The sequence below is a fragment of the Tripterygium wilfordii genome, chromosome 22, assembly GCF_013401445.1.
Source record: "Tripterygium wilfordii isolate XIE 37 chromosome 22, ASM1340144v1, whole genome shotgun sequence".
NCBI lineage: Eukaryota > Viridiplantae > Streptophyta > Magnoliopsida > Celastrales > Celastraceae > Tripterygium > Tripterygium wilfordii.
The window spans coordinates 9637895-9662135 of record NC_052253.1 but is presented as its reverse complement, the minus strand read 5'-3'; the positions used below and the strand labels follow the sequence as shown (position 1 = coordinate 9662135).

General features: G+C 38.0%; 1 protein-coding gene and 1 pseudogene across 1 annotated transcript; both read left to right on the top strand.

Annotated features, from left to right (window-relative positions):
• The first annotated feature begins 714 nt into the window (after positions 1 to 714).
• On the top strand, positions 715 to 13589 carry LOC119991467 (annotated as a pseudogene).
• An 8875-nt stretch (positions 13590 to 22464) lies between these two features.
• Positions 22465 to 23127, top strand: LOC119991508. The gene has a single exon (XM_038837854.1). The coding sequence runs from the start codon at positions 22465 to 22467 to the stop codon at positions 23125 to 23127; it is 663 nt and encodes a 220-aa protein (XP_038693782.1).
• Positions 23128 to 24241: the final 1114 nt, after the last annotated feature.

The window sequence follows — 24241 nt, the reverse complement described above, 5'->3', positions numbered from 1 at the left end:
TTGGTGAGAAACCAACTTCATTGAAATCGTGATATTATCAACCCTATAAATGTTTTATCAACGAAAAATTGCCTGAGTTAAACGAAAACAAACGAAGTAACCAACGAAAAATTTGTCTCACATCAACGAAAAATCATTTATGCACGAAATATTTGTACTGGTATTAGTATCTCATAAAATGCACTACACTAACCTTAGTTTGGTGCTATCTTCCTTCTCGACTTAAATGACAAGATTTTTTAGCAAAAAATGTTGTACGGTAAAATGCAGACTCGGTGAAGTAGGAGATGAAGGGTTGGACACTTAGCGACCACGGTGAACACTTACATGCTCTAGGGGAACGAATAGGGAGCTTGCGTTGCCGACTTTAGGCTTGTTTATGTCTTCAACGACGTTGCTATGGCAGCTTACGGAGCTTAGACGTCCCGATACTTCAACCTTGAAGATTTGAGCTTTGGCTTATGGATTTCACTAGATCTGTGACAAATTTTGAATGAAAGAGGTATAGATGGGCGGTTTTACTGGGTTTGAAGGAGAGAGAGAGTGGTTTCGTAGAGGGAGATGAGTGCTTTTGGGAGGGAAAACCATTTTTAGGGTTTAAGTGATGAAAAGATGTGAAATGATATGAATGTCTTTTCCTTTGATAAAAGAGTTATATTTAAATGTTTTGAAAAGAAGGGTTAGATTTAAAAATTGTTTATTAGCGAGGGTTATTTTTTCAAAAAAACCCTTCTCAAATCCACGGCCTCCCTCTCTCTTTTGAGAATTGCAAGCTCGGTGTCATTCAGATCCCGAACTGCCGATCTAGGGCACCATGGCTGCCGCCAATGCCCCAATAGCCATGAAAGAGGCGTTAACGGTAAACTCTCCTTCATTATCATTTCATTTCCTCGTTTAGGATCTCTCCACGGATCTCGCGCTTTGGATGTTTTTCTTCTTATAATTTCTCCATGCCAACTTTGTTAATTTGGTTTTGAATTGACTCACTGCAATTGTTGCAGTTGCCTAGCCTTGGCATCAATCCGCAATTTATCAATTTCACTCACGTGACTATGGAATCGGACAAGTACATATGTGTTAGGGAAACTGCTCCGCAAAACAGCGTCGTGATCGTCGACATGAGCATGCCCATGCAACCTCTTAGAAGGCCGATCACAGCTGATTCTGCCTTGATGAACCCCAACTGCCGAATTCTCGCACTTAAAGGTTCATTTCGAACTGCCATTCTGGTTGATTCACGTTAAGCGTTCTCTTTAAATATTTAGGACACTGTTTTAGTTGCTTTTGAACGGCCAGTCTTATGCAATCCGTAATCATCCTTAATCTGAGCGTCAAAAAAGTGCAACTCTGGTTACTGTAGCTTGATTGCCTTGTTGCTGACTAACATGTAGGACAGTTTTTTTTTCATTGTATCTAGCGGGCTTTGTACTTTGTATTATATAAAATTCAGTGTCGATACCAGATATTTTTGAAATTCCTTGCTTTTGTTATATTCTGCTGCTATTGAATCATTAGGATATAGTTAGGTGCAGATGAAATGTCTGATCTCATTGTTTATTGATTGGTCTACTAAAAAGATTAGAAATTTGATTACCAGAGAGGCAATTGCACACCACAGTTGGGATATCATTACTTTGTAATCCGTTTGAAAGCTTAATACACTAAAACAGCGCACCAAGTCAAAACTCTACATTCAGTATGCTGCAAGAAATGCTGCAAGAATGAATTACAGGCTGGCTGATTACTGGAAACTATAAATGTAGTATGTCAAATCACTCTTATTTCATATATGTAAGTATGTTTTAACTGTATTTCTATTCCTACCAAATGCTTGCATATCCAGATGTGATATACACTAGTTGTACGTGGTTTTCTTCTCCATTATAGTTGTTACGTAAAAATCAATCCAGAGCTTTCTGTTCTTTCTAATTGTGGTTTGGGGAGAGTTGGCGTACACATTTTTATTCCTGTATCATAGATTTGCTGTTTTTGTGATTTGAGCTTATGATGCCTGGTTGCTGTGAGTACTGCAATTCCATGTTTTATGATTTATGCAAGTTTACTTTAACCTTGGACAACAACGAGCTTCACCTTAAACTGCTATGATTTCCTGTGGCAGTCACATCGACTTTTATTGCAGTGGTGAAACTCCTATGTTCTGTTTCGTTCATCTTTAATGTTGTTTGTTGTTTTTTTTTTTAAAATTTTGAAGCTCAACTACCTGGAACAACTCAGGATCACTTACAAATATTTAACATCGAACTGAAAGCTAAAGTGAAGTCACATCAAATGCCCGAGCAGGTAATTTATATGATGCGTTTTGAATTGTGGTGATCCTGATTTCTTACCTTTTCTTGTATATGGGCACACTCATTCAATGCTTAACTCCTTAACTGTTGTTCTTTTATAGGTTGTGTTTTGGAAATGGATTTCCCCTAAACTGCTAGCCCTGGTCACACAGTCATCTGTATATCATTGGCCAATTGAAGGCAGGCACGCTTAATCTCTTTTGGCTTTAATACCCATATAAGATTTGCTTCATCATTTAGAGTGATATGGTTTTTATATTGCAGTTAGCATTTTTTTGACATGGGATAGTTTATGCGTTCATTCATTCATCATTTTCTGTCGTTTCTGATGCATTTCTCTTATTGCTTATTGAATGCAGGTGATTCAGAGCCTGTGAAGATGGTCGAAAGAACAGCCAATCTAGTGAACAATCAAATAATTAACTATCGTTGTGATCCTTCTGAAAAATGGTTGGTACTGATCGGAATAGCCCAGGGTCCACCTGAGGTATGTTGTTCCATTGCTTCAATTTTCCACTTGCTCTTTGACCAGTGCCTCCTGATCTACCTTGGCTGGAGTCAAATATTATATACTCTGAAGTTTCATTAAGTGTTGTATAGTCTTTTCTATATGAAGTCTTTTAAAACGTTAATCATTTTTCTGTTTTCAAATTGTCATGGTAGAGACCGCAATTAGTCAAAGGGAATATGCAGCTTTTCTCTGTGGATCAGCAACGAAGTCAGGCTTTGGAAGCACATGCTGCAACATTCGCCACATTCAAAGTATTTTCTTATCTTTTTAAGTTTGTTTCCTTAATCTTTCAAGTCACATTGCTCTTAAGATTTTGTTTCATGTATATGATGATGATGATGTTCTTTGAAGGTGCCAGGGAATGAGAATCCTTCACTTCTAATTTCCTTTGCTGCCAAGGCATTCAATGCTGGACAAATAACGTCAAAGCTACATGTTATTGAACTTGGTGCCTAGCCAGGTTACTTCCTTTTTGGTTTATTTCTCTGTCTTTTTGCATGTTACCCATTCATAAAGATTGGGGGTGACTGTCAATAGGATTCTCTCAATTGCTGTTCGGTTGTCAGAAGCATGCATTCTGTTCCTTAATTATGCGAAGCATGCTTAATTTTCTTGTGTTTGAATAAATTGTTGATTAACTGATTAAGATTCCGGTACTAGGTAAACCATCATTTACCAAGAAACAAGCAGATTTATTTTTTCCTCCAGACTTTGCGGATGACTTTCCTGTGTCAATGCAGGTCCGCAGTCCGCTACACATGCTTTTTCTTATTTACCGATTTGCTCAAGTCCCTAATTCCTGTTAAGAAATTTCTTATATGAACTCGACAGGTATCTCAAAAGTTTGGTTTGATATACGTGATCACAAAACAAGGACTACTGTTTGTGTATGACCTAGAGACAGCTTCTGCTGTTTATAGAAACCGAATCAGTCCAGATCCTATTTTTTTGACAACTGAAGCTTCTTCTGTTGGTGGCTTCTATGCCATCAACAGGCGAGGGCAGGTTCTGCTTGCTACTGTAAATGAATCCTTAATTGTACCTTTTGTCAGTGGTCAGGTATGATTGCAGGAATTTCTCCATCTTTATGATTAAAACTAGAGCAAGAGAATACCATAATTTACTATCTTATTTACTGTTGTGCAGTTGAACAATTTAGAACTTGCTGTTAATCTGGCCAAACGAGGAAACCTTCCTGGCGCTGAGAATCTGGTAATTCTGAAATTGGCTTTGATAGTTTCTTGTATCGCGTTATAAAAATTTATAGGTTGAATAGGTGATTCCCATCCTACACTTTTGTCTTCTTTTTTCTGTTTACATATCCCATTTGTGTTCAGGGATAAAAGAAACCATACTATTTGAGATGTTCTTCATGATACTCTCTTGGTGAAAAACTGAAAATAACTTGTTTCCAAAATCCATATAATATGTAGAATTTACTAGTGGGTGGAAAGAAAAGATTTCTTTGATCTTTATGGTCTTTAATGGTGTTGGCTGCTGAAAATCATGTATGGTGGTTGTCCACGGGTGGAGGTGACAATGGTTGGTGTTTTCTGAAATGTGCGACTGTCAGATGGGTAATTGGGTACAAAAAACTCTTAACTTCATTTGCTAAACAATCCCTGATTTTAAGCTTGGTTTTCTGTTGAAAAAAAGTATGTCCCCTTGAGTTCTTTTCCTATACTGAGATCTTGTTTCGCCATTCTAACCCCAGATTTTGTTTTGCCATTCTACACCAAAAAAGTTTGTTCCGTGGGTGGGATATGAAGAATTTGGCAATTAGTGCACTTATATGATACCCATGATTTCATGCAGAAACTTGAAACTTGAATTTGTTTTCCTAACTTCATATATCTTAGTAGAATTTTGTTTAAATTTTTCTGTGGCTAATAATTTAAGGTATATTCTTGGGACTCTTGCCAAATATGCTTTGTTCTTGGCAATGAGATTATGGCTGGCATATAATTGTATACCTTCTATGAACCTTTTCGCGCAGAAACTTGAAACTTGAATTTGTTTTCCTAACTTCATACATTTTAGTGGAACTTCGTTTAAATTTTTTTTTCGCTAATAACTTTATATTCTTGAAAGTCTTGCCAAGCATGCTCTGTTCTTGGCAATGAGATTATGGCTGGCATATAATTGTATACCTTCTATGAACCTTTTCTCCGGTTGTCTTGCTCAGGTTGTCCAGCGGTTCCAGGAATTGTTTTCTCAGGCGAAGTATAAGGAGGCCGCAGAACTTGCTGCTGAATCACCACAGGGTATCCTTCGCACTCCCGACACCGTTGCTAAATTCCAGGTATAAGCTTTCATTCTTTTGGTCAGTTCTTGTTCTTTTTCAGTTGATGATAGTTTGCATGCGAGATTAGATGACCTTGTGATTTCTCCTATCTCCTGGTATAACTCTGTAGCAAGATAGGGCAGTGTGTACAAATTTTGCTTATTTCATTTATATGTTTCAGAGTGTTCCTGTGCAAGCCGGGATGACACCACCTTTATTACAATACTTCGGAACCTTGTTGACTAGAGGAAAACTCAATGCTTTAGAGTCGCTGGAGTTGTCACGCCTTGTAGTTAATCAAAACAAAAAGAATCTCTTGGAGAACTGGCTGGCAGAAGACAAGCTCGAATGTAGTGAGGAGCTTGGAGACCTAGTCAAGGTTTCATTTTAATTTCCAATCTGACCTTTTTTATTTTGATGCTTTGTTGTTACATGATTCATGCCAACAATCATTTTTTTTGAGACGCCTTTGATGAAGTTACCCTTGGAGGCTGCATCAAGAGAATCCAGTGGTGTCTTTAGAACTTCTTGTGGAAGATCTACAGCAAGACCCTGCTTTGGGGGGGGTGGGGGGGGGGGGGAGTAGTTTGGGGTTTTATCTCTTTAATCAGTTTTTGGCTAGAATAAAACCCTATTTTGATATTTCTTAACTTGAGAACTGGAGGTTTTGCATCATTTGTAGATTTTTAAGTCTTATTTCCTCTTGTTCCTTTTTTTAGTTATCATATCGTCTTCTTGCTGACTTTTCCGATTATTGAATGTGTTTTCTGTAGACAGTGGATAATGACCTCACACTGAAAATATATATCAAAGCTCGGGCAACTCCAAAAGTTGTTGCCGCGTTTGCTGAGAGGAGAGAGTTTGACAAGATTCTCATATACTCGAAGCAGGTTATGTTCATAAACATTTGAGCCTAGTTCAGTAATTTTACTCCTGGTTGACTTATTGTTTGATCACTTGCATTCTATAAACTATTAGAGTTCTTAATATTAAACAATTGATATATAATGCAGGTTGGGTATACCCCAGATTATTTGTTCCTTTTGCAAACAATTTTGCGAGCAGACCCCCAGGTGTGTCCTTCTCTTAGCACATCTGCTGCTCCGTTGCTTTATTATGTCAATTGATTTATTGACTATAACATTGGAAGCTTCTTGCTTCTCTTAGCATATCTTTGACTTTTTTTTTAATAAATCAATGGCATAGGGTTGGTCATCAGTTTGGTTTGGTTCTGGGGATCTGGCTGGGAATGTATTTATAGATGCCTACCGGGATTAGATTTAGTTGGGTCAACTTCCAGCTTTTGAATTCTCTTCACAGTAGTAAAAGATATTCCTTTCATAATAATGTTGTTACACTAGTGGTCTAGGTGTGAAAGGTGAAGTATTGTAGGCACTAGGCATAGTCTTTGAATCTAATGAATAATTTTTTTAATTGTATAAAACAAAGTGCGTGTTTTAGGTTTGATTGGAATTGACTGAATCAGGTAGAGGAGTCCCAATTCACGGCAGATCTTATTTTCATTCGGTCGAGCCTTTTTAGACTTATCAAAATTTTGGGATTCAAATCCAACTGAGTTTGACCTTTTAAAAGTTTAATGTAACATGATTGGAGGATTAGCTTCTATTTGATTGTTTAATGTGTCGTGTGTAGTCCTGTTTTTCTCTATTTGCATCTATTGAATTTCATGAGTGGTTATCTGTACATCTGGGTTCTTAAGCTCAAGAAAGTTGGAAGATTGTTTTAAATTCTTGTGTGAAAATAGGCTGGAGTTTCAACCTTATGTTCCTAACGTAGGATTCTTTACAACTGTTTGAATGCCAGGGTGCTGTTAATTTTGCTCTTATGATGTCCCAAATGGAGGGAGGTTGTCCGGTTGACTACAATACTATAACAGATCTGTTTCTTCAGGTTCATGTCAAGCATTCCTCTTGTATGCTGTTTAGAAGTTTGAGTTAGAATCATGGCTTCCTATTTTCTGCAGCATTCTTGCCAGGATTATATTCTCTCTCAGTGTTTTGATCATCATCAACACAATTGCCATTATGAGTGTTCTTATTATTTGTTTATTTTTGCTTTAGTGGAACTTGATTCGTGAGGCAACTGCGTTTTTGTTGGATGTGCTGAAGCCAAATTTACCATATCATGGACACCTTCAAACAAAGGTTATATTGGCTAATATTATCATTAATAAATAGCTCAAATGACACATATATTATATTAATGGATTTACTCATATGAGTTCTATAATTTATTATGTTTAGGTTCTGGAAGTCAATCTTGTGACATTTCCTAATGTTGCGGATGCCATATTAGCCAATGGTATGTTTAGTCACTACGATCGTCCACGAGTAGCTCAACTTTGTGAAAAAGCTGGCCTCTATATTAGAGCCCTTCAGGTGAATGTCAATAACTAATCTTATGAGAAATATCCTGCAAAGATATCTGTTCCAACTTCCAAGCTGTATTTATATTCTCTCTGTTATGCAGCATTACACTGAGTTACCCGACATTAAACGTGTCATTGTGAATACGCATGCCATTGAGCCTCAGGTTTGCATGTTAAATGTCCAGTAAAGTTTATACTACGCAAGTTTTGCATTATTTTTAATTTATCCATGGGTTTGTTGTCAGGGTCTTGTTGAGTTTTTTGGGACGCTTTCTCGGGAATGGGCTCTTGAGTGTATGAAGGATCTTCTGCTAGTCAATCTTAGGGGGAATCTGCAGATTATTGTGCAGGTAAAGTAAGCTCCTTCTAGAGTCGGTCAGTTGTTAATACCAGGTATTCAATTGAGGTTAATTGAATCTTGAAATTGCAGACTGCCAAAGAATATGCTGAGCAGTTGGGTGTTGATGGATGTATCAAGCTCTTTGAGCAGTTCAAGTCATATGAAGGACTCTATTTTTTCTTGGGTTCATATTTGAGCTCCAGGTATCTTCTCGTTTATATCAATGTGAAACAATTATATAATCTAAGAAATGTATGCTTTGGAGAATCTCTTAATTTTATAATTTCCCTCCCTCTTTGGGACAGTGAGGATTCTGAAATCCACTTCAAGTACATTGAAGCAGCTGCTAAAACGGGGCAAATTAAGGAGGTAGAAAGGGTGACTCGTGAATCAAACTTTTATGATCCGGAAAAGACCAAAAACTTTTTGATGGAAGCCAAGCTTCCAGATGCACGTCCTTTGATTAATGTCTGTGATCGATTTGGTTTTGTTCCGGATCTCACCCACTACCTTTACTCAAACAACATGCTGCGATATATTGAAGGTTATGTTCAGAAGGTATAACTTTTATTCGTAGTTTTAGAAACTATCCTACATTTTATTTTTGCACACATAACAAACCAAGTAAATATTAAATGAATTTCAGGCATGGTAGTTTGATATTGTTTTCACTTATTAGGTCAATCCGGCAAATGCTCCTTTAGTTGTTGGGCAGCTGCTAGATGATGAATGTCCTGAAGATTTCATCAAAGGTCTTATTCTTTCAGTGCGCTCACTACTTCCTGTTGAGCCTCTAGTAGAGGAATGTGAAAAGAGGTAGGTTGTTTTCTTATTATGGCATTTTTCTTCCATTGTCAAGGGCTTATTTTGTAACTTTTTTGGAAGCTACTTTTTGTTTTCAAGAACAAAAATATAATGAAACATATTTGTTTAGCTGTTATTAGTTAATTGTTCTTGAAAACAAAAAAATAGTTTTGTTCCCTGATCCCTAAAAACAGGTAACTTATATACCTTGTTTTTGAAAACACAATGGCATTTCTGTAAAATTTTTGGTTTATAAAAAATGAAAAAAAAAAAATTGACTTACATTTTCCCAAACATATTCTCTAATTTCCAATATCAAAATAGTTTTTTCATAAACAATTCATCCAAATAAAAATTTTGTTTTATTGAGCATAAAATTGTACCAAAAACTCTAATACACATTTTTTGGAGACTCAAACATATAGGTCCCATATCTTTTCTTTCTGATTCCGACATAGCTTTTTCTTTGCAGAAATCGGTTACGCCTGCTCACTCAGTTCTTGGAGCATCTTGTGAGTGAAGGCAGCCAAGATGCACATGTTCACAACGCGCTTGGTAAAATCATCATTGATAGTAACAACAATCCAGAACATTTTCTTACTACCAACCCATATTATGATTCACGTGTTGTGGGTAAATATTGCGAGAAACGGGACCCAACACTTGCAGTTGTTGCCTACCGTAGAGGGCAATGTGATGTTGAACTTGTCAATGTTACAAATAAGAACTCTCTGTTTAAATTGCAGGCCAGGTTTGTAAATTTTGCTGAGTTGACATTGTGAATCATGAGGAATTTACTTGATCTTGGAGGATATTTATTCAATGTTTTCTTGTATCAGATATGTTGTGGAAAGGATGGATAATGACCTTTGGGACATTGTTCTTAAGCCTGATAATGAGTATAGGAGGCAGCTAATTGATCAGGTCGTATCTACTGCTTTGCCTGAAAGCAAGAGTCCTGAGCAACTTTCTGCAGCTGTTAAAGCTTTCATGATGACTGCTGATCTTCCTCATGAGTTGATTGAGCTTCTTGAAAAGATAGTTCTTCAAAATTCTGCTTTTAGTGGGAACTTTAATCTTCAGAATCTTCTTATCCTGACAGCCATTAAAGCCGATTCATCTAGAGTTATGGACTATGTTAACAGATTAGACAACTTTGATGGACCCGCAATTGGGGAGGTGGCTGTTGAAGCTCAACTGTATGAAGAAGCATTTGCCATTTTCAAGAAGTTCAACTTGAATGTTCAGGCTGTTAATGTGCTTCTCGATCACATCCATAGCATTGATCGAGCTGTGGAATTTGCATTCCGTGTTGAAGAAGATGCGGTCTGGAGCCAGGTGGCAAAGGCCCAGCTCCGAGAGGGGTTCGTGAGTGATGCAATTGAGTCATTTATCCGTGCAGATGACGCCACCCATTTTTTGGAGGTCATCAAGGCTGCTGAGGATGCAAATGAATATCATGACTTGGTGAGGTATCTTTTAATGGTTAGGCAGAAGTCTAAGGAACCCAAGGTCGACAGTGAACTCATTTATGCATATGCTAAGATTGATCGATTGGGTGATATCGAAGAATTCATTCTCATGCCAAATTTTGCTAATCTTCAAAGTGTTGGAGATCGCTTATATGATGAAGCACTTTATGAAGCGGCAAAAATAATTTTTGCCTTAATTTCAAACTGGGCTAAGCTGGCTATTACACTTGTAAAGCTGAAGCAGTTCCAAGGAGCTGTAGATGCAGCTCGTAAAGCGAACAGCTCAAAAACATGGAAGGAAGTCTGCTTTGCATGTGTGGATGCTGAAGAATTTCGATTGGCTCAGATATGTGGACTCAACATCATTGTGCAGGTGAGATTTGTTACTGATTTTGATTTCTAATCATCTAGCAACAAGAAGTTCTGTGTTACAGTTTTTCATTGTCATTAGCCATTCCTGGCAAGCTTCTCTTGCATTTCCTTTCCTCAAGTCTCTTTACCTCTTGAATGAATGAGTTTCCTTGTTTTGAATTCTTTATCCATTTGGTTATTGAATGCTTGTTTCTGCTCCCATTCGCCTGATGTTAATTACTTTATTTGAATAGAACTCGTGTTAACCAACACAATATGTGTTTTATTGTTCTAGGTTGATGATTTGGAAGAAGTCAGTGATTATTACCAGAACAGGGGATTCTTTAATGAGCTCATATCCCTTATGGAGAGTGGACTAGGATTGGAACGAGCATATATGGGCATCTTCACCGAGTTAGGAGTTTTACATGCAAGATACCGTCATGAGAAGCTTATGGAGCATATCAAGCTGTTCTCAACTCGACTTAACATTCCCAAGCTTATACGAGCTTGTGATGAACAACAGCACTGGACAGAATTGACTTATTTGTATATCCAATATGACGAGTTTGACAATGCTGCAACCACTGTAATGAACCACTCTCTGGAAGCATGGGATCACATGCAGTTCAAAGATATTGTGGCTAAAGTTGCAAATGTAGAGCTTTACTACAAGGCAGTGCACTTTTACTTGCAAGAGCATACTGATCTTATTAATGATGTTCTTAATGCTTTGGCCCTTCGTGTAGACCACACTCGTGTGGTGGACATAATGCGAAAGGTAAGCTGTTTCCTTCAATGTCTTTGATATTTTTTTTCCTGGTGCTGCTTGTGCTGCCTCTTCAATCTTATACTGTTGTTGGTGACAATGGTTAGGGACATTTGCAATTTGTATAGTATGTTGTTAACATGCTTTTCTCTGGTTCTCAGGCAGGTCACCTGCGTCTCATCAAGCCATACATGGTTGCTGTTCAGAGCAACAATGTGTCAGCTGTAAATGAGGCTTTGAATGAAATTTATGTGGAGGAGGAGGACTACGACAGACTTCGTGAATCTATAGATTTGCATGATAACTTTGATCAGATAGGTATTGCACAAAAGGTGAGAGATTAAGACCTTAGGTTTAATCACTGTTTTTGGGATGGTAAAATAAAATTTTTTGGGCCAATGATTTTACTTGGGCAGATTGAGAAGAATGAGGTCCTTGAGATGAGGCGTGTTGCTGCATATATCTATAAGAAAGCAGGAAGATGGAAGCAGTCCATTGCTTTATCAAAGAAAGACGGTCTTTATAAAGATTGCATGGAAACATGCTCACAATCTGGTGATCGCGACCTTGTTGAGGAGTTGCTTGTCTACTTCATTGAGCAGGTATGGGTTTAATGTTGTATTGAATAGAATGGGAAACATCTGTAATTTCCATTAATGGTTTCTCCTGTGAAGCCGCCACTGGAAAGAGAGTCAGTACTCTTTATCTTTCCATTTTCACTGTCGATTGTGATTCAGTAGTCTAACCGACCAGCTTCTCTAGTAGAGCCTTTTACTAGTGCCTGGATAATTAGTTGTGATTGTTCCATGATGAAATTCACAGGGGTAGGTCCTGTTTATCTTGCAGCTAAGTATCCATTAAGAGTGACTCAGGAATGAGTCTACTAAGGAGGATCCCATTCCTCAATTATTATGATTTTCTTTTGCCCAAAGCAAGATGAACCTTGCAGTTGTCTTTTTTTTTTTTTTTGATATTTTTATTTGCCCCTCTTAAATTGTTAAGTCCTGTTGCTGGGTTCTTTTGTGATGACTTTGTAAATTTCGTGTCTATTTTATTTGCCAGGGTAAGAAAGAATGTTTTGCAGCATGCCTCCTTGTGTGCTATGATTTGATCCGTGCAGATGTTGCTCTTGAGCTGGCATGGATGAACAACATGATTGATTTTGCATTCGCCTATCTCTTGCAGGTTTGGTTGTCCCCCCCCCCCCCTCAAGCACTGTTCTTTCATTTTTTTCACCTTTCCTGCTTTTCTGTATGAAATCATTTTTTTCCCTTTTGTTGTAGTTTATTCGGGAGTACACTGGCAAAGTAGATGTGCTGGTCAAGGACAAGCTCGAAGCTGTTAATACTGTGAAAGCTAAAGAGGAGGAGGAGAAGGAGATGGTTGCTCAGCAGGTATAGCTTTGTATATAATAATGTTATTCCATTTTGAGGAAATAAATAAATAAAATGAACTGCCGTTTATGAATGCATTCTATGCACTAGGCAGATTGAATGATTTTGGAACATGAGAGTTAGTTAGTTTAGTTTGCTCCTGCCCTTGGGATATTGATACTGCCCAGGTAAATAGCCCTCATGGCTACGAGGTTTCTGTTTCCAGGAATAGTTGATAATTTCTCACATCCTTTTATAAACAGACTGCATTTTCTCAGATCTATGTTATGCAATTCAAAGAAGTTTATCTGTTAGTTCATAATGTGCTGTGTTGATTACAGCTTTGATTTTGCATAAGAAAATAAGAACTAATTGATGATCACATTGTTTCTGGCTTCTGCAGAATATGTACGCACAACTGCTGCCTCTTGCTTTGCCTGCACCCCCAATGCCTGGAATGGGTGGTGGTTTCGCCGCACCACCGCCAATGGGTGGGATGGGAATGCCACCAATGCAGCCTTTCGGCATACCCATGGGCCCTTACTGACTTTCAGGTTCTCGGTATTTAAGCAAGATATGATGGTTTACTTACACGTGGGGGAATCACTTCATGTTAATTCTCTATGCTTGAGAGTTTCAATTCGGATATTGACAAAATGAAAGGGATAGCTCACTTATCATTCCAAAATGGTAGGGCTATGGTCATTTGTATCAACATTCTTTCTTGTACTTGGTTTTTTCGGTGGTATTGGGAAGGCTGAGTGACACATGGTTGGACTAATATTTTAGAGGTCGATTAAGTTAGGGCAGGAAAGTGGCGAGCGTAACCCTGTATAGGTTAGATTAGACAATTCGGTGAATGTTTTTATTTTGTCTCTCTATTGTTGGTTTTTATGCTGAGGTCGTCGTGTTAGCTTTTCAAGGAGACGGTTTGAAATTTGAGAATTTTGTAATCAGGTGCATATGATTTTCTTTGTTAGCGTCGTTCATTGGTAGGTTTTTGTAATCAGGTGCGGCCCTATATATAAACCCAGCAGACCCAAATCTTCCTCTCCAATCACTACTCACACATGGGTAGACTGTAACCAAGCCGTCCAATGGGTTATTATCTGGAAACCTTGTTTTCTAATTATGAATGGTAAATGCCCTTCTTATAAATAGATAACAACTCATAACTAAGCAATGTGTGATATTGATATCAATGCCCCTCGTTTTATTGAGCCTATGCCTAAGTTGATTGCATTCAGTGGGGTTTTTTCATTGGGTTGAGATCTTTATCCGTACCATCAGATCCATTGGTAACTCTTTCCATAGTAGCCCAGTCCAGCCTCATACATGAATGAAGTTGACGCTCACGTCGACTGCACTCGAGGGGTCTTTCACGAGGTTGGGATCTTTACCCATACCACTAGATCCACGGATAGCCTTTTTCGGGACTGTCTAATCCAGTCTCATATCTGGACGAAGTTGACGTGCACGTTGGCTATACTTAGTGGGGGTCTTTCATTGGGTTAGGGTCCTTACCTATATCACTAGATCCATTGATAGTCATTTCCATGGCGGCCCAGTCCAGTTTCATATCTGAACGAAAGGAGATCCAAACATCCACACCCGTAGAGACTGAACAACTCCGATACCATCATTAAGAATCATGTTGGCATTCACTCAATTTGTCAACAAGTCTTTATTAGGATGTCCCATGTGGGGTCATCTATTAATTAGAGTCTTCAAGCATTAAACTCACGCATGCTCAAAGTCTCAGTCTATTCAATTGTTAAACCGTGCAAAACATTCATTTCAATGCATGCTCATGGGTCGATACGCATGCAAGAAATTTATTGCATGCATGCGTGAAGAAAGAAAAATGCTTTTCTTTGAGCTTTTGAGAGAAAAAAGGAAACCTCATAGAGAGTGAGCCTGAGAAGAATAGTGAGAACCAATTTCTGAGAGCTTTATCCACAAATTGAAGCTATACAATTATTGTATTGTGTGAGTGATCCACCTACGAGTGAAGTTTTGTAATCACATTGAAATAATGAAAGTTTTAAGTGGTTAAAGGATCCTGTGATTTTTACCTCTTTGAAGGTTTCCACACTAAAAATCCTGTGATTTTATTTCTTGTTCTCATCCATTGTGCTATGTTTCCCAACATTGTGGTATCAGAGGCTGGTTGAAAAGCACAAAAATGGGGAGAACGTTGACAACATGATCAAGTTGACTTCATTTAATTATGTAATCAGGAAGTCGAAGATGGAGGATCTTTTGTATATCAAAGATTTGTGGAAGCCTATCAAAAGGCCAACACAGAAAGTGGTAACCACGACAAGTGCTACTACCGACAACAAAACCTCTACATCGACGACCTCAGCAGACGATGATTGGGAGGTATTGAACCGGAGGTGTGCTGCTCAAATCTGACAATGGATTAACAAAAATATTTTTTTCAGATTTTTGCTAATGAACACGACGCTTATGGTTTTTGACAAAATTTGGAGAAAATATATGTAAGAACAACCGCTCAAAATAAAGCAACTCTAATGCGACGACTGATAAATTTGAAGTACAAGTATGGGGGTAGTATTTTGGAGCACATGAGTAAATTCCAAGGCATAGTTGATCAACTCAATTATATGCAAATGACTGTGAATGACGAATTGCAAACACTGCTATTACTGATTTATTTGCCAATGAATTGGGACACATTAGTTGTGTCAAAAGCGCTTGTTTTAGAAAGGCAAGACAAGCAAGATTCTCGAGGGAAAAGCAAAAATAAAAATCCCACTGCCAGAACCAGCAAAGAGGACGATCAAGATCAAAGTCAAGGCCCAGACGAGACTTAACGTGTCACCACTGTGGCAAGCTTGGACACTTCATTCATGAGTGTCGAAAAACTGAAGGCAGAACGGTCTAGACAATCGGAAGCTGAAACCCAAACTTCTGAGACCACAATAGTCACTGATGAAGTTGTCATTATTCAAGATTACAATTATGTCAATTTGCATCTCAAGACTCAACCTGCGTAGTTGACTTAGGTGCCTCATTTCATGTCACATCCCGAATGAATTTCTTCTCATCCTACACTTAAGGGCAAATTTGGACTTGTGAAGATGGGAAATGATGGAGAATATGAAATTGTTGGCATCGGTACTATTTCTTTATAAACTAATCTTAGGTGTAGGTTAGTTCTGAAAGATGTGAAACGTGTTCCAGATATACGTCTCAACTTGATGTCCACTGGAAAGTTTGACGATGATGACTACTTCAACAGCTTTGGTAGAGGTAGATGGAAGCTTATCAAAGGTAATTTGTTGATAGCAAAAGGCAAGAAGGAAACCTCTCTCTACCTGACAGAAGCTAAGCTGTGTAGAGGAGAAGTAAATGTAACCAGGATAGAAGTTTCCACCGAGCTATGGCATAAACGACTTGGTCATATGAGTGAGAAAGGCTTCCAAATTCTTTCCAAAAAAGAGCTCTTGCCAGGCATGAAAGGTATACCCTTACAAACTTGTGTTGACTGTATCATGGGAAAACAACACAGAATTACATTTCATAGTTCTCCTCCATCTAGAAAAGCTAATATTCTAGATTTGATACACACTAATGTCTATATGATGAGTCATAAGTCACTTGGTGGTGCTCTTTATTTTGTAACCTTTATTGATGACCACTCGAGAAAAGTGTGGGCTTTGAAAATTAAAGATCAGGCGATGGAGATCTTAAAACATTTTCATGCAAAAGTTGAAAGGGCAACTGTAAAAATTTGTAGTGTGTACGTGCAAACAAGGGTGGCATCAAGCTTGTGGACCATTTGATGAGTATTGTAGAAGATTTGGCATCAAGCTAGAAAAATCAGTACCAAAGACACCTCAGCACAACAATGTTGCTAAAAGGATGAACATAACTTGTAACACTCCTCTTTTAAGGTGCCACGTGGCACAGTAAATTAATCAAAAATCAATTCTTACAATATTTCAAGTTTAAACAATCTTATTCAAAATAACATTCTAAGGCCACGATCTCTAAGGCCACGTCCTCTTTTATTTCTATTCCGAATGTCTTGATTATTTTTCTATACGATTAAAACGTGCAGGAGAGGTCTACCCAGGTATACAATCAGTTTAAGAATTTAAAAATTACTTTTTCAAAATATTCTTTTAATTCAAGATAATAAATATTCAAACATCTCAAAACTTACTATTCATGACCGTAGATAATTCATGTTCACAGAGTAAAGGTTAGTCATATACTAATCCCTTACTAGGCTTAGTTGTAACTAGCCTCAAATCACATTTCAAAGTATGGGTTAGTCACATTCAACCATCGAAAATAATCCAAAGTTATGTATATTTCACAAATGATTTTTTTGTTCTTCGTAAACAATTCTTTTATCAAATAGATTTCGCAAACAAAGAATCATTAGAAGTTTCCACATATTTTTTTAAGACATTTTATAAAAGCTTAATAAAATATTTAATATGTTATAGCACAAGGACGCATCATCTTTTTAGCGTCTATTAAATTTTTAAGCGGGTGCCTTCCCTTTATGTTTATCGAACACCAAATCAGGACCTTCGTTCACTTGCCCTATTTAATCAAATAAAATACATAATCACAAACAATCCTAAGCCATTAATCAATACCAACCATAACCCATGCAAATTATACTAATCACCATGTAACCCTTCTCACCCTTTTTGTGCTCAACTTTAACCCTTGAAGAACACATAACAAAAATTGTTTCTATGAATTGAATTTATACTAAACAAATAGTATTCCTTTGTAACTTTAGCAAACTGACAGATTGCTCAATTGATTCATATACACCGTTTCTTTTGCATGCCATTTTCAAGACATTAAATCCCTAGAACTCTTGATCAAAACTTTAGCTACAATTCTAGTTCCGATTCATTACACAGATAAACAAGTAAACTATATTTAAAGTATCTCAAAGCCAACATGCCAATAGATTAAGGAACACCAAAAAGGCGTAAAACAATCCCACAAGAACAAATTCCTAACCACAATTCATGTTAACGCCGAACCACCAAATCTTGTCATAACCTTATCAACTTTGAGAATAACCCATACTCAATTCAATCATGAATCAACAATCTTATAGACACTATGATTTTTTTACCTATAACTTATATACAAAAATAATAACATGTCTACTATCTTCGATTTATAAGGAAACTTACCAGAAAATAAATCCTTGACAACCTTGATCCGATTCAATCCTCTACCACAACACCGAAAAAACCAATGCCAACACCTTGCTCAATAAATCCTAATACCTGACAATACTGCATATCAAATTAATTAAAATATCCATCTAATCCGAACACCATATTAACCACACAAAAATGGAGTCATCCAAGAACCTTACCTTATTTATAACCCAATTTCTAGACTTCCAGCACCTCAACACAACTCTGGAATACTCCCTTTTAGAGGATTTTTACAAGAACAACTCATGAAGACAACATTCTCTTTTATAAGCCAAGCCTTCATAACACCAACCAACCTTTTGCATACCAACCGACATACCCTTAATTCTACTCAAAAGACTAAATGTGCGATAGGTGTAAGAATACTTACTCGAGGTGTCCGAACGGATATCATGTTTCGCGCTACTGCAGTGCAAAATCTTGAAAAATTAAATTTATGGGCACAAGTGTTAGGACACTTGGTATGCCGTCCGAACACCACCTGTCCAAACTACATACTAGGTGTTTGAACACCTGCTACGTAAAAATAGTAGCTATTTTTTCTTATCAATCCAACTCATTTTCCATCTAACCCACTTAATTATACCAATTTTAATTATAAAAATAAATATATCTTCTACCCATAAAATTTGAATTTTATTATTATTGGTATTAAGTCAAAATGTTGTACATTTGACACCGTCAATCTACACGTGGCACCTTGCCATTGGTCATTAGGTTTTTGGAATGTTACATTTCTCACCCCTTTACAAGAATTTCGTCCCTGAAATTCCTTATACGAAACTAGCCAAATAACTGTGGATGATTCTTGCACATTTCGTCTTCACATTCCCAAGTTGACTCCTCAAACGCATCATCTCCATATTACTCATACCAATGGAATCTTCTTATTACGTAATTTATGTACCTTGTAATCTTGCATCTCTACTAGCTCGGTCTTGAGTTTTAATTTGGGATCTAATTGTACCGGTGGTTCTACCAAAATGTGAGAGACATCGTAGACGTACTTCTTCAATTTGGATACATGTAACGCTAAAAGCTACAGGGCAACGCCAAACGATATGCAACTGGATCGATTCTCTTGAGAATCTCAAATGGTCCAATAAATATGGGGCTCAGCTTTTTTCTTTTGTTATCTCTCATAACTCTTTTCCATGGTGATATTTTCAAAAAGACATGCTCACGCTTCTGAAGTTCCAAATCACGTTCTCAATGACTTCTTGCGTGTTTTCGACGGTTTCGAGCAACTTGCGAATTTTCTTTCACCATTTTAATCTTGTCCACCTTCCATTCCATCACTTCCTCACTTGCTAACAGTTGGTCGCCTTTCTCGTCCCAACATACAGGCGTACGACATTTCATATCGTATAAAGCTTCAAATGGTGCCATTCCAATGCTTGAGTGATAATTGTTGTTGTAGGCAAACTCTACCAGTCGAATGTATTTATCCCTAGCACTTTGAAAATCCAACACACAAGTCCTCAACATGTCCTCAAGCGTCTGGATTGTACTTTCGGACTATCCATCCGTCTGTGGATGATAAGCAATGCTAAAACTCAGTTTAGTTCTCAATGCTTTATGTAAGTGATGTGCTAATTATATACATATAATTGTGCATCTTTTTACATGAAATCATGCATCGTTTAGAGTCAATTTGGGATTGATACTGCCTAAAGAGTAGTTATTTGCACATTTTAGGTGTCGGGGCATGTATTGAAGAAAAAGAGCCAGATCGGATCAAATTCAAGAAAACTAATAACAGAAGCTAAGTTCGATCGATCAGACCACTTTGATGGAGTAAGCGATAGACAGTAAATTTGATCGATTGGATGCATATTCCGATTGATCGGCTAGACTTAATTCACGATTTCTGAGATTTTCAAATGCTCAAAAATATCCCAAACTCATGTGGGTCTAGTTAAAAACGACATAGACTGGTTAGAAAAATGACTCTGGGGTTTTTGGAAGTATAAAAGGGTAGATTTTTAGGGTTTTTGGATGCTATAACTTTTGGGAAGTAGCAAGGGTTTTGGAGTCTCTCCTTACAACAGCCATTGAAGCTTGAGCAAGGGGATTCAGGGATTTGTATTGAAAATACTTTCGATGTAGCTAGGAATAGAACATTGAATAGGTTGGGAGATCGATTGTCAGTAATTGGATTGGGAATTGGGGATTTGTGGATTAATGGAGTTCAATTGGATAAGTGGAGGTGAAATTAGGAACCCTAGTGTTTGATTCTCTTGAAAACTCTTTTTCATGTTTGTTTGCTTGGTTGATTGACTCAAGTTCGAAGTTGCTGATTAGTGTTAATCTCTTTAATTTCTAGCTTTAGTGTTAGATAAATCAACCCAAACAATTCGCTTTCCCATTTTAGTGTGATAATTGCTTAGATTGGTACTTAATAGAAATTGACAATACATCCTCGAGGGAACGATACTTTATTCACTCTTTATAACCTATGCGATTTGTGCGCTTGCAAATATTTCACCTCAAGTTTTTGGTGTCGTTGCCGGAGATTGAGGCAATTTTATTTTTGTGTCAATTTAGGTTATTTTTGTGCTAATTTGGTTTTTAATTTTTCTGCAGAAATTCTTTCTCTTGTATGAGCTTAGGAAGGTGTACTCTTAGCGTGGATTTGGTTGGTATGGATTCGGAGATTGAGAGGACTTTTCGTATGCTTAGACGGGAGCAAAATCATAATCCGATTGAAGGCATAGGAGACAACTTGGATGGTAGGAATAGTGTTGGGCCCATTAGGGGCAATGGCTTGAATGAGAGAAATGCTATTGGTGGAGGTGCGAACAATGCAAATGGTGGAAATGGAGCTAATGAGGTAGATGGTCCAGCAAGGCAAATTGACCCTCGTTCTTTGGAGGAATGTGCTCGACCAACTTGGGATACCACTCCTTCTAGTATCCCATATCCGCCTATCATCTTTACTCATTTTGAGATCAAGCCGGCTATTATTACCATGATTTCCAACTTCGTTGTATTCCACGGCTTTCCTCGCGAAGAGCCAAATGTGCACATTGCTTCATTTGATATTCATGGTGCTTCACGTAATGCAATTCTATTGAGGTTGTTTCCATTTTCTTTGAGGGATAAAGCTAAAGCATGGTTGATGTCACTCCCTCCCAACTCCATTACTACATGGGAGGAGCTATTAGAGCAATTTCTATCTAAATTTTTCCCTCCGGCTAAAGCGGTTCAAATCCGGGATGATATTACGACTTTTTCCCAACTTGATCTTGAATCATTCCACGAAGCTTGGAAAAGGTTCAAAACTATCTTGAGGAGTTGCCCCAATTATGGACTTGTGGAGTGGATTGTTTATCAAGCTTTTTATTCTGGATTGAGTATGTAGACGAGGCAAATGCTAGATGTAGCCGCGGGTGGCTCTTTTATGACTAAATCTCAAGAGGAGGCTCGAACTTTGCTTGACAAGGTTGCCAAGACAAATACTTCTTGGCCAACGGAGAGGCTACCACAAAGGCAAAGAAATCCAAGAGATGCTAATGGAATGACCGTATTAGCCACTATGACTAAAAAGATTGATGCTTTAGCGATGAATTCTCCTCAAAGAGTACATATGGTTCAAGGAATGCCTATGGTGTCTTGTGATTATTGCGGTGCTAGCCATCAAACCGGAGAATGCTTGATTACTAAAGCATCTTTTTCTCAAAGCGAGCAAGCCAATGTTATTGTAGGTGGCCACTACAATGCCCAAGAAATGACCCATACTCCAATTTCTACAATCCGGGTTTAGGAATCATCCTAACTTTTCTTGGAGCAACAACTAGAATGTACAAAACCCTTCTCCTCAACAAATTCAGCCCCAAGAGAAGAAAAGGGACATTGATGAAATGTTTGCCAAGATGGCTGGAAGTATGGAGGCACTAGTTAACAACACAAACAACTTCATTAGCAAGACTGATTTCGCCTTACGAACTCAAGCACCATTGATTCAGAATCAAGGAGCCTCCATTAGGAATCTTGAAATACAAGTGGGGCAACTAGCTAATGCATTATCGTTTAGAGAAAAAGGTGGGCTACCTAGCCAAATGGAAGTGAATCCGAAAGGGAAAGATCATTGTTATGCCATCACTCTTCGGAATGGAAATCTAGTGAAAACTGTTGCAGAACTGGATGCTGAAAAAGCCCAAAAACTAAAAAATACAGAGTTATAGGAAAATGCAGTTGAAGAGTCACAGAGCCCAGATTCGATCGATCGGACACCACTCCAGATCGATCGGACCCTCCACACATCTGAAGTTGAAAATGAGACAGAGCCCAATTCTGATCGATCGAACCAATCCCGATCGATCAGACCAGTGTAGAACATGCAGAAAATTCTAAAAAGTTACAGAAGAGCAGGAATGTGTAACCCCGATACGCAGTTGAATTGGATTGGCTTGATAGTTCACTATCAGCACCTCCAGTTAAGGCATATGTACCTCCAATTCCTTTCCCACAAAGGTTGAAAAAAACCAAGAAGAATTCTCAATTTTCCAAATTCTTCGACGTGTTCAAGAAGTTGTAGATAAAAATACCTTTTGCAGAGGCTTTGGAGCAAATGCCTAGCTACACAAAATTTATGAAGGAAATTCTTTCCAAGAAATGGAGGATGAAGGAGTATGAGAGTACAATTAACGGAGGAGTGTAGCGTGATAGTGCAACAAAAACTCCCAATTAAAAAGAAAGATCCGGGAAGTTTCACCATTCGTTGCACCATTGGTAGAACGTTGATTGAAAGGGCGCTGTGTGATTTGGGAGCGAGTATTAATTTAATGCCACTATCTATAGCCAAACTCATTGGTTTGCATGAAATTAGCCCCACTACGATGTCTCTTGTTATGGCGGATCGGTCTATCAAGTATCCCCATGGTATTATTGAGGATGTTCTTGTCAAGGTAGACAAGTTGGTTTTGCCCGTGGATTTCGTTATTCTTGATATGGAGGAGGATTCTAATACTCTAATTATTTTGGGGAGACCTTTATTGCGTATGGGGAGAACTCTTATTGATGTGAAAAAATGGACTTTGGTGTTGAGAATTGCGGATGAACAAGTCATATTCAAGGTGTTTGAAACCACTAAATACCCGAAAGATGGAGAATCTTGTTTTCGAATAGATACGATGGATCATACCTTGGCTCACACTTATGCCATAACTTCTTGCCATGACCCTCTTGAGACTTGTTTGGTGAGTAAGGATGCTTTATGGTATGGTGATGATGATGTGGTGGAGCTTATGAATTGCCTAGAATCTATGAAAGAGTCTAAACCGAGGAGATTCTAGAAATTTGAACCTCTTGGTGCCTTGCCTTCTAGGCCGAAACCAAGTATTATGGAAGCTCATACCCTTACATTGAAACCTCTTCCTTCCCATCTTCAATATGCTTACTTGGGAAATTTTGATACCCTATTGGTTATTATTTATTTGGAAATGAATTGGGAAGAAGATGACAAGCTTTTAAGAGTGTTGAGAAAGCACAAAATGGCATTGGGGTGGACAATAGCGGATATTCGATGAATTAGCCCCACTATGTGCATGCATCGTATATTAATGGAGGAGGACTACAAGTATTCGGTGAACATCAACGCCGACTAAATCCAAATATGAAAGATGTGGTAAATGCTAAAATTTTAAAACTTCTTGATGCGGGAATTATTTACCCCATTTCATATAGTTCTTGGGTAAGTCCGGTACAAGTTGTCCCCAAAAAGGGTGGAATCACGGTGGTGAAAAATGAGAAGAATGAGTTGATTCCCACCCGGACTACTATCGATTGGCAAGTTTACATCGACTGTAGGAAGCTTAACAATGTCACTCGGAAGGATTACTTTCCTTTGCTATTCATCAATCAAATGCTAGAGAGGCTTGCGGGGCACTCTTACTATTGCTTCTTGGATGGTTATTCAAGGTACAATCAAATCCCCATTGCTCTAGAAGACCAAGAAAAGACTACTTTTCACTTGTCCTTTTGGCGCTTTTGCCTATAAAAGGATGCCCTTCGGCTTATGCAATGCACCGACAACTTTTCAGCAGTGTATGATGAGCATTTTCAGCGATATGGTGGAGCACACAATTGAGGTATTTATGGATGACTTTTCTGTTTTTGGTTCATCATTTGATTCTTGTTTGAAGAATTTGTCCGTGGTACTTCAAAGATGCGAAGAGACCAATCTAGTACTTAATTGGGTGAAATGCCACTTCATGGTGCAACAAGGGATAGTCTTGGGACAATGAATCTCACAAAAGGGCATTGAAGTGGTTAGAGCTAAAATTGAAACTATTGAGAAACTCCCTCCACCAACTTCGGTTAAAGAGGTGAGAAGTTTCTTGGGACATGCGGGCTTTTATAGGCGTTTCATCAAGGATTTCTCAAAAATCACCAAGCCTTTGTGTGAAC

Bases quoted from the DNA above. Each gene is read 5' to 3' on its own strand.
- LOC119991508 (XM_038837854.1), top strand. From the start codon at position 22,465: ATGAGAGTACAATTAACGGAGGAGTGTAGCGTGATAGTGCAACAAAAA.